Consider the following 15,266-nt stretch of genomic DNA (forward strand, 5'->3'; position numbering starts at 1 on the left):
AATATACTTTGAAATACGAAGCTATTAAACTAAAACTAAAAAACAAATACTACAAAATTAATTCTTAATGTCCTATATTACCTTGACGAAAGTATTACTTTTGCTATTTTTTGATAGAATATTATCTTCACATAAATATCAAGATTGAAATCGAAACAAATTAAACCAGGATTAAAATTGATTTTACAAATTATAAAATTTCAATTTAAATCAATAGGAACGCTCGTTATATGATTTTATTATGAAACGACGTCTACAACTGCTAAAATTAAAATTAAAACAAAATGTATTGAAATCAGGATTGATTCTGTAATGGATTAAATTTCTGTATTTCGTATTAAATATCTGTTCAGCAATATTGTTATAAAAAGATGTCGTTATACAAACATTCAAATTGAAATTACAATGAATTAAACGCAGAACAAAATTGATTCTGTAACGGAATGAATTATAACATTTCAGTTAACATTGGCAAAAATGTTTCTTTCATTTTATTGTACAAAGTTGTTTTCATGAAAATGCTAAAATTAAAGTACAGACAAATTGAACTAAGATTAAAATTAATTCTGTAATAATTTAAATGTTAGATTTTCGACTGTGTACAAGTAAATTTGAATTTTCCCGCCTGATTTAAATCAGTATGGCGGACTTTCTCTTAGCACTCTTTTTAGTAGAATAATTTGAAGCTTTATCATAATCAAAACGATTGTAATTTAATAATAAATTACCTTATGCGTAACCTTATGCGTAATGATACAATAATAAATATATTGAAACGTAACATCTTTCAACATTATATTATTTATTTATATTTGTATCTCACCTTGTAGTGTATGGTCTAGTTATAAATTATTTGTACGTTTTTTAGATTTGTTATAAAAAATCCAAAAAGAAAAGGAAAGATTATTATAATTAAGTTTTATTGTAACTTTTGTGTTACTTTTGTTTTATACTTATCATACATTATAAGATTCTAAATTAACCTTCATAAATATAGTTAAAAGAATCATATTAATAAATTAGATATCCAAATTCAATAACCAATTAACAATAATTTATAAAAATCTCTTTGAACTAATCGAACTGTCTACCACCCATTGCAATTTAATAAAATATGAATTTATAATAAATTTAAATAAATTATCGAAGAAGTCAAATCAATGATATTTGATGAATATCTCATAATTAAGAAAAGTTCCACCTTTATCATGATGGCGCTAAATACATTACAATAAAAAATACTTGCAAACTTCTCTACTAGGCTCCTAAATGACCCACTTATTTTAATAACTGTTAACAGTTTCAACACGTTAAAACAAGAAGTTCCAAAGTATCCTTTGAAACAGAAATTCCTTTCCAATCGAAAAATAACACCGTTTTCAACGACCGTTGAAACAAAAACAGTTGTAAGTACTTCACAAACGACGGACGAACGCTTGCAAAGCAGTTTGAAATTCAGTTCTTCCCGGATTTCAAAGTGTACTTAATTATCAGACCGAAGTGGCCCTAGTGAAACTTAAGAACAGTTCTTAAATCGAGTTTAAAAGTCCTTAAACATGAAGTGATTTCAATTAATCGCAGAGTAAACTTGAACGTTTCGAGCGGAGAGGAAAAGAGTTGTTCGTCGAAATTGAAATTTACTTGACGATAAATACACACTGTATCTGAATTTCTTGCATACCCGCAAAATGTTATCCATCATTTCGAAAACGCAACATCCTACAGAATTGTTAAGCTTTATCAAATTAATTGAGACGCCGACGCTCTAAAGTGATTAAAGGGTCATCGGAGTTTAATAATGTATCGGTCGACAACAAAGTTAGTTACCTGGGTCTAATGAAGTCTAATTAATGCGTTAGGAAGTGTATCACGTTACAAGGCGGATCACCGAAAGCGATGATTATAATTTCGAACTTTGAACTAACTCTTAATCGAGTGGGCCCTTCATAATTCAACCTAATTGAAATCCGCTGTGAGCCGAAAACCATTACACGGGATGCGTCGAGACGGATACGCTGACGAATATGGTGGATTATCCCTAGGGATACGCAGGCGAATATGATGGATTATTGACAGGGTGAATGGTAAGATATACGAAAAGAATCGCTAGGTTCTAGGTTGGGAATTTGAAAATTTTACTAGTTTAACACTAAAACTACCGACATATAATGTGTACTCAATTTGAAATTAAAAATGAAGTAAAAATAAATAAACACACGACGAAACATAAATTAGTACACACATTTATTTTTTACCTTGATGAAAATCAATGCTGATTTCAAGGAATGTACTTTAACAAAATGTGTACCTTATAATAAGAAACTTGTGGAGAGGTCATTTGACCGATTTGATAGTTTTAGTGTTAATTAGTTTGACTGGTTTAACTAGATTAATAGTGGGGTAATTTTTAAATTGATCAAATTTGAGGATTGAAACACTTACACGATTCTGAGTTTGCAAATTTCTGGGATTTTTGGTATTTGACATTTGGATATTTATACATAGAGGGTTCAGATTAGAAAATGTGGAAATATGAAATTTGAGAAATATTGAAATATCAGAGTTTGGAAATATAAACATTTTGGAATTCGAAACTATTTACATATGGAAATTAGGAATATGGGAGCTTAAACATTGAAAAATTGCAAAATCAAAGAATTGAAAAATTGAAGAATTGAAGAATTGAAGAATTGAAGAATTGAAGAATTGAAGAATTGAAGAATTGAAAAATAGAGAAATTGAAGAATTGAAAAGTTGAGAAATTGAAGAGTTGGAAAATTGAAGAATTGCAAAATTCCAAAATCGAAGAGTTGAAGAATTAAAAAATGGAAGAATTGAAATATTGAAGAATTGAAGAATTGAAGAATTGAAGAATTGAAGAATTGAAGAATTGAAGAATTGAAGAATTGAAGAATTAGAAAATTGAGAAATTGAAGAGTTGCAAAATTCCAAAATTCCAAAATTGAAGAGTTGAAGAATTAAAAAATGGAAGAATTGAAATATTAAAAAATTGTAATATTAAAGAATTGAAATGTTGAAGAATTGAAGAATTAGAAAATTCAGAAATTGAAGAATTGAAAAATTGAGAAATTAAGAAATTGAAGAGTTGGAAAATTGAAGAATTGCAAAATTCCAAAATCGAAGAATTGAAGAATTGAAAAATGGGAGAATTGAAATATTCAAGAATTGCAGAATTGGAAAATTGAGAAATTAAGGAATTGAAGAATTGGAAAATCAAGGAATTGAAGAATTGACAAATTGACAAATTGAGAAATGGAAGAATTGGAAAATCGAAGAATTGAAGAATTGAAAATTTGGAGATTTGAGGAAACAATTAATTAAAGAATCGAAGAATTATATAATTGAATAACTTGTGTTCAGTTATTAAAGATGAAATTTTGAGTTTTCACTTTTGAGCCTTGAGTTTCCACTTTTATATTTTAAATTTAAAGTTTCTCAAATAAAAAAATTTTTAATTTTCTAAATTCTTACATATAATACCTCTAAATTCATATCTCAAAACGTTTAAATTCCAGTAATTACAAATTTACCCCATTAAAAACCTCCTTCCCCTTTCTGGCCATGATCCCTGCAAAAGAAAACTTCTGCATCCTTTCAAGGATGCCCTACTGTGTTCTCTGCGGAACAAGGTTATCTCAAACTCTTTTCTTGGTGCTTTTATTGGAAAAGACTATAAAAACGTTCTTACGATGCTGTTCACGTTCTCGATAAATACGTTTCCTGGAAACAAAGCTGATGACTAGATCGCGTTTTATCTATCGCAAACATCGGGACACATTTTATCGCATTAATTAAAGCAACGGCTGGCAATAAAACTGTCATTCGTTGACCGTCGACGATCGTTGGTCGGTGCGGCAATTATTTCGCTGTTATTATGTCAATTCACGTTAACGTTGTCATATAACCACGAAAGTGCGCGCGACCATTTATTTTCCGGACTCGTTACGTTGCGTTGGTTTCCCACCAATTATTTCCATGGGTTTGTTTGCACGTGAAACGTCCAATCAATCGGGACCGCAACATCGAATGTCAGTTTTTCCGTCCACGTGGGAAAACAACAAATTTGAGATCGTTAACGATCTTTCCGTCTGGTGGTCAGCGGTTTGTCTGTTTACTGCGTGACTTTTACGGTTTTATGTTGACCTATATTTTTTAGATTTATTTAGATTTACCGCTGGTTCAAATATGGATTTAGTGCGATTTCTTGCTGATGATACAGGTGCAGTTCAATTTTATTTATGTTTGAATTTCGGTATTTATTACTTGGGGTAGGTAACATCCATTGCATTGGGTTAATCTAGTTAAGTTCAATTGAATCTAGACACCGTCTTTCTTAGAAAATTGAAGATTTTTAGTAACAAAAAATTGTTAAATTAAGCTACTTTTAATTTAGGGATTTTTGTATATTTTTGTGATGGAGAATTGTAAAGTTACACATTTTTAAATTTGGAGATTTTCCGCGTTTTTAATGATAGAAATTTCTGAAATCACAAATTTTCAAAGTCAAGTATTTGTTTGAATATTTTTATAATTAGGGAATTTCGAAATTTGGGAACGTATGAATTTTGTAATACACAAACTTGATAATGTGACAATTTAAAAATTTGGAAGTATGAAAGTATTGGAAATATTGGAAAAAATGGAAACTTGGAAAATGTAGAAATGTCTTTTGAAGGTTTGGGAATTTGAACATTGAAGAATTGAAGAATTGAAGAATTGGAAAAATGGAAAATTGAAGAATTGAAAAATTGCAAAATTGAAATATTGAAGAATTGAAGAAGTGAAGAGTTAAAGAATTGAAAAATGGAAAAATTGAAGAAGTGAAGAGTTGAAGAATTGAAAAATGGAAAAATTGAAGAAATGAAGAATTAAAGAATTGAAGAATTGAGAAATGGAAAATTGAAGAAGTGGAGAATTAAAGAATTGAAGAATTGAAGAATTGAAGAATTGAAAAATGGAAAAATGGAAAAATTCAAATGTGTGTACTTTAATATGCAACGTAAAAATTATAAAATTAAAAAATTTCAAAATTCAGCAATACAGAACTTAAAAAATTGAAAATATAGAAATATAGTAATCCATAATTGAAGAAATTTAAAAAAGAAATATAAAACTGACTAACTATTAGTTTCTGCCACACAGCCCTCCTTCTCGCAAATATAGTATCCACCATTATTAATCTAATATATTGCATTATTAATAATCCATCAAATTATTTAAAAATTATGATTATTATCTTGATCAATTCAAATAAATTATTCTTATGAATTAATTTGAGATTTCTACTGAACTCGACGATGTTTTTGTTTCAGGTGTACTACAGGATATTCTGTGCCGCTCGTAAAATAGTCCTTGAAGAAAGAAGAGCTCAAAGCCACCTGGAGGCTCATTGCTATCTCGATATAGAGCCAACGGTGCAGCACCATCAGCCGTCCGTTGTGAACCGTCAATTAAATTCTGACGTTCAAACGGTTCATGGAAGTCCACCAGTGAAGCAACACCGAAGTTCGAGCGCCTCCACTACGGTGAGTAGACAAATAAATTCTAGAAATATTCAATACACATTCTTTTCGAGTCACACTTCATCGAAATAGCATATCTGGCGGTCATATCTTCATATTTGGCACACTGGGTCATTCAAGACCCTAGGCATTATAAATGTTTCTTATGAAGAAGATACTCATTATTTTAACTTGAAAAAAATTATGAATAATCTTTGGAAGTTCTAACATATTTTATGGCTGATTTCAGTAAATTTAAACACGTTGAATATGAAGTAAAATTGAGAAAATGATTTTCACAGAAAAATTCAAAACTTTTTTCGATTTTAATATAGAAAGCTAAAATTTTAGCTGAGCACTCTTGAGATATAACAGTTTCAGGAGAAAAATAGTAAAAGTACAGATATTTCATAAAAGGAATTTATTCAGATTTTCAGAATGTAAAATGGATAAGATCGATGTTAAATTATCTGAGCATTTTTTAATTTATGCTTACATAATATGTAACTTATGAAGAATATTTTCATTCATTTTTTACAGCAGCTAGACTTAACTTAACTTATTATTGCATGTAACTTTATGAATCAAATTTATATTGCATAAATCAGAAACATCAGTCTTAATACAATTATAATTATAGTTTACAATATAATTTAATAATGTATTCAATTCAGAAAAAAGTTTAGTTAGAACTCATTTCTAAATAATCTACATATGATTTCATGTTAGAGAATATTTATTATAATTTAAGCAGACTAAGTTTACCAGAAGGAATTCACTATCCTTAACAATACGTCAGAGATCGGATTAGGGATAGCTGCTAACAAATTAGTTGCGCAACTTTCGAAAGGGTGGAACTATTATTTAGGGATCAAATAAATCACCGGGTTAAAGGTCGTCCTTCCAAATATGTACAGGAGATTAGGGACAACTTCTGAACGTTTAACGACGGCTAGTTTTGAACGACGCTAACTGACCTTGGGTGAACTTAAATAACCTTGAAAGTTCAATATATTATAGGTCAACGAGTTGAATTCGTTGTGGAATAACCTGTCGAATTTTCTAAATGGAGAATCAATTTCCTTTAAGGCAAAGATTGATATTGTGAAAATTACCTATAATTTATTCTTACAGAAGGGGTTTTTTATTACCCAATTATGGAGATTAATGTTGGATAATTCGTTCTGAAAATTGTGGGTTATAATTAAATATACGAGAGACTATTTTAAGTGATAATTTTACTATTATTATGGGTACACTGGGAAAATATACTTGAAAGTGCTTTTCAGCAATTTTGCTTTAAAGTAGAGAGAGTTATGAGATAATTTAATTATTAAAATTAATTATAGTGTTAGTCATTAATATATGATTCATTATAAGTAATATTTGGATATATTTTTAAATTATAAATTATAAATTATACATTATTTAAAATGATAAATTATGTTATAAGGTATAATTAGAAATTACAGTAATTTATTATAGTATAAGATCGATCAAAAATTTGCATACTATAATTTATTTTGATGTGAATATTAATAAATCATGAAAACCTATGCTAATATGATATAGTGCATAATATAATATTTAGAACATTATGGTGATAGTATATTATTGAAATTATAATAATTTATTAAAATACGTATATTCTAATGTATTATAATACCATAAATTGTAGTAATAAGGTATTACGATATATTATATTATGATACAACAAAATTGTTATAATAGAATTATTATTATACAACATATTATTTAACACATAATATAATATAACATATAACATAGAACATAATGCCACATTTGTTGTAATACTATAAATTACTACACTTTATTCTAACATTCAGTCATTCAAAAATTTTTATGTTAAAATTTATTTTATCCAAAAAAGCATGTGATGTGTAACTAAATAGAATCGACATAGGATTTTCAAATTTTACCCACATCTTTGCATATTAGAAATTTTTGTTCAATAGTACAATTCATACAAAATTACATAAAAATTAGTATTATGCAGCGTTAAATAAAGTTCGACAGCAGCTATATAACTAGAATATTTATAGTTGTCAGAAACTACCCAAATTTCCGACACCTTTATACGACCACCTAACAAGCTAAAAGGTATTTATCAAGCAAACTTCCGGAGCGAACGTCATGTAACAAAAGCTCGGATTTGCAAGCTCGAATAGCCAATAATCTAACACGAGCGATTTAATGGGTGCGATTTCGCGATCGATCACCACAAATTAGCGAGGTAAACTTTCTACACGAATCTCATCGGGAAATAGGAGGTCTCAGATACCACAACAAAATTGTTCAACGAGCATCATCTCGCTACTGTCGAATTAACACGAACCGCAAATTAGTAATGGAACGATGTATTACACTTGGAGGAACTTACTTGTTAGAAGTTAAATTCTTCAAACAGTAATATTAGGTAAATTTCTTTTAACAATTCTTTCTGAACAATTATTTCTCAAGTATTATATGAGTTAAAACATAAATTCATCTTGTAATTTTAGATTTATTAAAGTCAGTACTTTTTTTGTAATTTGTGTTGTTTGCAATCTTTTGTAATTTCAGAAATGAATAAAATTAATCATATCAGTCACTGTTTTGATTGACAACCCATCTTTTTGGCAATTCAAACTCTTGTAAAATTTCTGAGATTTATTAACGAAAATTTAATTACATAAAATTTTACATTTTTATAAAATTCCTATAAAATACATTTGTAACATTTTTACAATTATAAATGTTGAGCTAAAAGTAGTCCAAGTATGTCATGATTTCACATGACGTGAGAATAATAGGTTCTAACCTTAATGTTCAGTGCCCGACTAAACTCACGTCTTGTCAAATTATGGTAGCTATCAATCATTGTCTTAGTTCCATATGTGTTTGTGGTAACAGTTGTCCGATGGTGCATCTTCGATGTGAAAACTTTCACGCTAAATCTCCATAATCCCCTTTTAATATCCGTTTATACGAGATGTTCCTTAACAATTCAAAAAGCCCCATATTTGCAAAGGAAAAAGTTCAGTATCGTGTCAGCTGCAACCCCTTTCTGGAAGTAACACAAGTTGTGAACCACCCTGTACATACATTATTAGATATTTACCATGTACCATGTGTAACATGTGTTTATATAATACTTATTATAACATATGCATATTTGTTCATAAAATATTCTACAACAGATATTGTATGCAATATTTGTTTATATAATATGCATTATGAGATGCTATACATATTTGTTTATAAAATATTCATTAACTGATGTACACAATATGTGATTAACTTATCGACAGATTTATATATTATTTGCTGACAGTAATTCATTATTATGGGAAACAACAATTAGCTTCAAATTATGTTACAAATTATTTCACGTGACAATTTCACTTTTATTTATGAAATTTCCCAGTGTCCTATATCAGTTTGGAGATTTAACAAAATTTTGTTAAATAATTTAGAGGTGTTCAAGAAATTAGTTTCAGAGATGTTCAAGTAGATAAGTTCAGAGACACTGAAGAAAATAATTTCATAGATGTTCAAGAAAATATTTTCTGAGATGTGCATGAAATTAATTTCACAGATGTTCGAGAAAATATTTACAGAGATATGCAAGAAATTAATTTCACAGATGTACAAAGAAATATTTTCAGGGATATTCAGTAAAATAATTTTAGAGACATTCAAGAAAATAATTTCAGAAATGTTGAAGAAAATATTTATAGAGATGTGCAAGAAATTAATTTCACAGATGTTCAAGAAAATATTTTCAGGGACATTCAAGAATATAATTTTGCAGTCATTTAAGAAAATAAATTCAAAAATCATGCAAGAAAATAATCCCAAAGATATTCAAACGAGACACCCTATATGACAAAGCAGAGGAACACACATGGTCGAACAATTTCCACATACGATCATACATCGAACGATCGTCTAAAATAATTTTTATTGCCTTTTGTAAAACACGATTGTAGAACGTACGTAAAGTGCATTAAAGTTGTCGACGTCCCGCTAGCACCCCAGGGTTTACCGAGTGCTATCGTCGGAACACTTTTGTAACTTATTAGTCTCGCACGTGCCATAAACTAATTTAAGTAATTACGGGACTTCAGGCCGGCGAATTCGAGGAAAAGTTTCTTACTTAATTCACGACGGCTGAAAGTTGATGTTTCTAATTTCGTTACGCTATAAATTATGTCACGTCCCGATTATTTTCGTTTCGTCCACAAAGTTCGTTCGTTAAAAACGTTCGTTCGAGATTACGAATCCATATTCATACCCTGTGAAGTTTAATTGAAATGGGTATGTTTTTTAGGTTAGTGAATGATGAATTAAATGAAGTTGGGGATAGTTATTTTAGAGAGATTAATTTCGAACAGATATTAGAAATGATTGAAACTGTTCGAAGTTTGGATACTGCAAATTAGTTTTGATCAAACGTCTTAACTTTGGTAGATACGTATGTGGTATTAGATAATCTTATCGTCATTAATCAATTTATACCGCTGCTAATTTACTTGCAGACTGAGGATGTAGAATTCTGTTGTTATGGTACAGTTGGCGAATTTTTGTGTTTGGAAATATATTTGGAGATTTGTGAGTTTGGATAATTGGAGGTTAGGGTGTTTGGAAATTTGGAGGTTGAGAAATATAGTGATTTGAAGATTTGAAAATTTGGGAATTTAGTGATTAGGGTATTTGGAAATTTGGAGGTTCAGAAATTTAGTGATTTGGAGGTTGAGGATTTTAGTGATTTGGGGGTTGAGGAATTTAGTGATTTGAAGATTTGAAAATTTGGGAGTGTGGTGATTAGGATATTTAGAAATTTGGAGGTTGAGAAATTTAGTGATTTGGAGGTTGAGGAATTTAGTGATTTGAAGATTTGAAAATTTGAGAGTTCGGTGCTCAAGGTATTTGGAAATTTGGAGGTTGAGATATTCGATAATTTGACGACTTGAAAATTTGAGAATTTGGTTATTAGGATATATGAAAATTTGGGAGTCGAGAAATTTGGTGATTTGAAGATTCGAAAATTTGAGAGGTTAGTTATTAGGGTATTTAGAAATGTGGAGGTTGAGAATTTTAGTGACTTGAAGATTTCAAAATTTGAAAGTTTGGTGCTTAAGATATTTGGAAATTTGGAGGTTCAAAAATTCGGTGATTTGACGATTTGAAAATTTGAGAATTTGATTATTAGGACCATTGAACTTTTGGAGATTGAGAAATTTAGTGATTTGAAGATTTAAAAATTTGAGTTTGGTTATTAGGATATTTAGAAATTTGCAAATTGAGAAATTTAGTGATTCGAAGATTTGAAAATTTGATAGTTTAGAAATTTAGTGACTTGAAAATTTAAGAGTTTCGAAATTTAGTGATTAAAATAATTGCAAATTTGGAAATTGAGAAATTTAAAGAAATTTAAAGAATAAGACGAATCTTGTTCAAAAAATTCATTGTATTTGCAACTTCGTTAAATTCCAGAAAACATTAAGTAATGTAAACAATACATATTCCAGCTGAATTCACTTCGAAGTGCTAAAATCACAATTTAAAGTTCCTAAAATTTTTCAATTTTCTTTTGCAGCTGGATCTAATATGTTTCACGATTCTCGTTATTACTTATTTCTATTTCTTTCGGTTGTCGAACAACGTATCGAAAGAATACAAAATTGGGCAAAGTTTGAGGGGTTCACCCCTTCAAATTGAATTTCCTGCGACAAAAAATCGTTCTTTACATAATTTAATATTCTCCACGGTTCCACGCGGTTTCAAATTTAATTTTATTATAGAAATGAAAGATAAACACAAAAAAATGACATTAAAATAATCTACACTCCAAATCTACCAAATTTTAGCAAAATATTTTTGAATCCATATACTCTGACCTTAAAAATCATTATAATTCTATATTTATTAAATACTGTCACATACAGAAGAATGGCGTTCTAAGAAGTTTAATCCTCTTTAAGCAAATCGTATTAAAATCAGAATTTTTAACCAACCGATTACAGTAATGTTTGCAATAAACCTTTGCTGATGATTGCAAAATTTCGATTACACAAAATTATTCACGCGGAATACGCAGTGTTTCGTCAACTTCCAATGAAAGTATTAGCGAGCATTTAATCTCCTTAGCTGTTGCGCAATCTATTATCAGTTTTAAGAGTACCTCATCACAGTGTGCGAAGAAGCTTGCCGAGGATCGTTAGAATTTTAGTCGACACCGGGACGAAGTTCCTCGCATATTTCCTGCAAAGGTGTAACATCGTAGATGTAGTTAGAGTAACGAAGTTTACTCTATGCGACAGGCAACTGCAAAATTATTTCCTGTATCGCCTTGGGACAGGAGTCCTCGTGTGCACACTGCGACACTAGGGATTTTCTTGTAGGAAAGACTTTATAATCGCGCGACTAGGGTGTATACTACAGAAGGAGTTAACAGTGGAATATGAAGATCAAATATTTGGACCATATTCGGTGCAGAGGTGACTTCTTAATTGGAACTTTATTTGTGCAATATGTTAGGTAGATATGTGAGAGGATTAGATCTCACAAGTTTATAGCGGTACGTTTTTCTTTAGACACATGTCTGGTTTCTGTTAAGGTTAAGGTGGAATATGAATCGACAAGATTAACTAGAACTTTAGTAGAATGATGCTCTGTACAAACAACTAATGTGGCTTTCTCAGGGTAGCACTTCTTAATTGGAACTTTATGTATTTGTGCAATATGTTAGGTGGATATTACAGTGAGGGGATTAGATCTCACAAGTTTCTAGCGATAGGTTTTTCGTTTCTTTAGACGCTGGTTTCTGCTGAGGTTAAGGTGGAATATGAATCGACAAGGTTAATTAGAACTTTATTAGAATGATGTTCTGTACAAAAAAAGAATGTGGCTTTTTCACGGTAGCACTTCTTAATTGGAACTTTATTTGTGCAATATGTTAGGTAGATATTACAGTGAGGGGATTAGATCTCACAAGTTTCTAGCGATAGGTTTTTCGTTTCTTTAGACGCTGGTTTCTGCTGAGGTTAAGGTGGAATATGAATCGACAGGGTTATCTAGATCTTTATTAGAATGACGCTCTGTACAAAAAAAGGAACGTGGCTTTTTTATGGTAGCACCCGAAGTTTGTCATTACAGGAGGGCCACTCTAAATAAATAAAGTTTAGTTAGTTTGTTATTTTCTTCCAAAGAAAATAGCGCTTGAGCTCCGTAAGGACTTATTCTGTGATGGTGGCTTGCCATAGATGTAATATAGGCTAACCAATTGAATCAATTCAACCAGTTGAATCTTCTCGGTCATGAATTATTTATTCCCAGAAAAAATCATGACTTTGATAAACAGTTCTCTGCAGTAAATTATGATTTTTCAGCTGTGTAAAATATCTCTGACAATCATAGTATCTTATGAGGAGAACGGAAAATTATTAGATATTTGAGGTTAGAAAGTAAATATCAAGATATACTGATAATTCCTTCATTCAATTTTCTGTTAAAAAATATATCAATAATAATATTAATAAAATTGAATTTGCACAGAAAGTATTAAGAAGATTGACTTCTGGATTTTTATGAAATGACAATTAATGTTTTCGATGTATTAACACGTTCTGTACCATGTGCACCATTTGTGTACCATACTATACATGGTTAGATTAGGTGTACCATTTGTGTTCCCTCTCATAAATGGTACACGTAGACATATTTATTTAACATGCTAAGAATCATTTTGGATTCAGAGATCATTTCAGTATTACAATTATAATAGAAATAAACACAGATACATATACTTTTAGAATTTAAGAAAAAAATTAGGTCTATCATACAATTTGAAGTATACATAATTACACAGAAATTTTGTAAATAACTATCCTTCCATACCAGCAACTAGAATCTGTCGTCAACATTCATTTATCCTGTGAGCTAGCTACAAACAAATACCAGCATTTATTGTCGGACTTATCTTGATCTGTATAGTATAAACAGATAAATCAGACAGTAGTACCAGAGAGGAGAATACGAAGATTAGGCTCATACATTTTTACTACACCACGTGCCACATAAATTACAATTTTCTACGATCATAAAAGAGAACATAGGTGTAATATACAATAGACATTACTATCGATTTTCTCTAAGATAAATATTAGTTTGAGGTATACTGTTTTGCTTACGAAAATACAGGCACTTTGATATTACTTGCATAAGAAGGTGATCTGGGAAAATATTTGAAACACTTTAATATTTAATTTTTAAGCTTTTTAATATTGTTCAAACAAATTGATTTATATTATTGTTACTCTGTTGTATGTAAACTCAATATGTTATTTTATCATAATATTTTTTACAAAAATATAAGTATTTTAATACTTAGCAATTTTTTAACTTTTTTTACATTTCTGTTGAAAATTTTGAGAAAATTGTTCTCTTGAAAATTTTAGTATTTGTAGATAGAAATTTTGTATTCTATGAAAAAATGTTAACACTGAATTATATAAACTTGTGGAGATTTAACAATTTTTACAGTTGTTTAATATTCTAATAATAATTCTAACAGTATTAATTCTAATAGTAATTCTATTAGTATTATAATAGTAATTATTATTATCATGTATAGATTTATTACTCGCCAACAAAAATTCGACATTTTATAAAAATATATTTTAAAAATATTTATTTGCAAAATTACGTAAATTTCAAGATTTAATTTCCAAAATTTTCACTATTTTTCTAGCCACAAAATTATTTACATTTTGCAATTTTTTCAGTTAGGCACAAAAATAGAGTTCTACAATGTATTACTAAGAAATTACATAAATTTCAAAAATTAATGATATTAAATTTTTCTTAATAATCCTATAAATAATTTATTTTTCGAAGCACGCTATTTACAAGCAAAAATCTCGAACTTCGCACCATAAGCTTCCAAAAAATTATACAAATCACAGTCGTCAAACGTTTCCAATTTTCCTACCATTTTCCACACAAAAATATGTTCTGTCTCGACGTTTCAGAATTTAACAACCTCTGAACTTTGTTACGCGCTTTTAAGGGCTATCCTTTTTCGAATTCTGTTATTTCGCATCTAAAAAGCAATTCAACATCGGAGAACGCGTAAAAATATCGGGACAAAACTGAAAATATCCGACAGGTGGACGTTCGGCGGGAAAAAGGCAAAAAAAGAAAAAAGTAACAAATTTTGCCGAGTGTCGCGTATCACGCGTGACCCGATGAAAGCAGTCCCTCGAGTAATTAAAAAAATTCGAATTGTTTTCAACGTGAGAACTTGCAGTCGCCGAGCAAACCTGTTCCTCCCCTCTCTTCACCCTTTTGTTTTTCATTTCTTTTTTTTTCGTCAAACCGCTTGGTAAAAGCGCGCGACAGTGTCACAGCTGCTCCAACATCTCCGGGTGAATTTTCCGCATTTTTCTGAGAGCCAGGAAAAGTGAATTTATGGCGTGTTCCATCGGTGAAACGAAAGAATTCAACGGTAACGAGGTCGTGGCAAGTTTTTGTCAGGCTCCTTTGTTTTCCGCCATTCGCGTTCGCTAATTTCCACTTGGCAGAAAAATATATGGAGGGCGCTTGTAAAAAGTCACGTTTTTCAACGGAAATTTTCGGCCCTTAAGAAAACTCTTTCGCACCATTAGCGAGTGCAGTAACTGTAGGCTAGAAAGTTTCTTGCGCGATCTCGTTGCGAGAAATATGTAGAGGGTACATGGT

General features: G+C 30.1%; 1 protein-coding gene across 4 annotated transcripts in view; it reads left to right on the top strand.

Annotated features, from left to right (window-relative positions):
• The window catches only part of 5-HT7 (5-hydroxytryptamine receptor 7), a 270,839-nt gene that overhangs the window by 139,447 nt on the left and 116,126 nt on the right, over window positions 1-15,266 (top strand). For all 4 annotated transcript variants that reach the window (XR_013040476.1, XR_013040479.1, XM_003705650.3 and 1 more), the window contains exon 6: window positions 5,334-5,546. Coding sequence is in view for 2 of the 4 variants with exons in the window: in XM_003705650.3 (XP_003705698.1) it covers window positions 5,334-5,546 (213 nt within the window). In the remaining 2 variants the exon portion in view is untranslated. The remainder of the gene's footprint in view (window positions 1-5,333; window positions 5,547-15,266) is intronic.

The sequence above is a fragment of the Megachile rotundata genome, chromosome 2, assembly GCF_050947335.1.
Source record: "Megachile rotundata isolate GNS110a chromosome 2, iyMegRotu1, whole genome shotgun sequence".
Classification (NCBI taxonomy): Eukaryota; Metazoa; Arthropoda; class Insecta; order Hymenoptera; family Megachilidae; genus Megachile; species Megachile rotundata.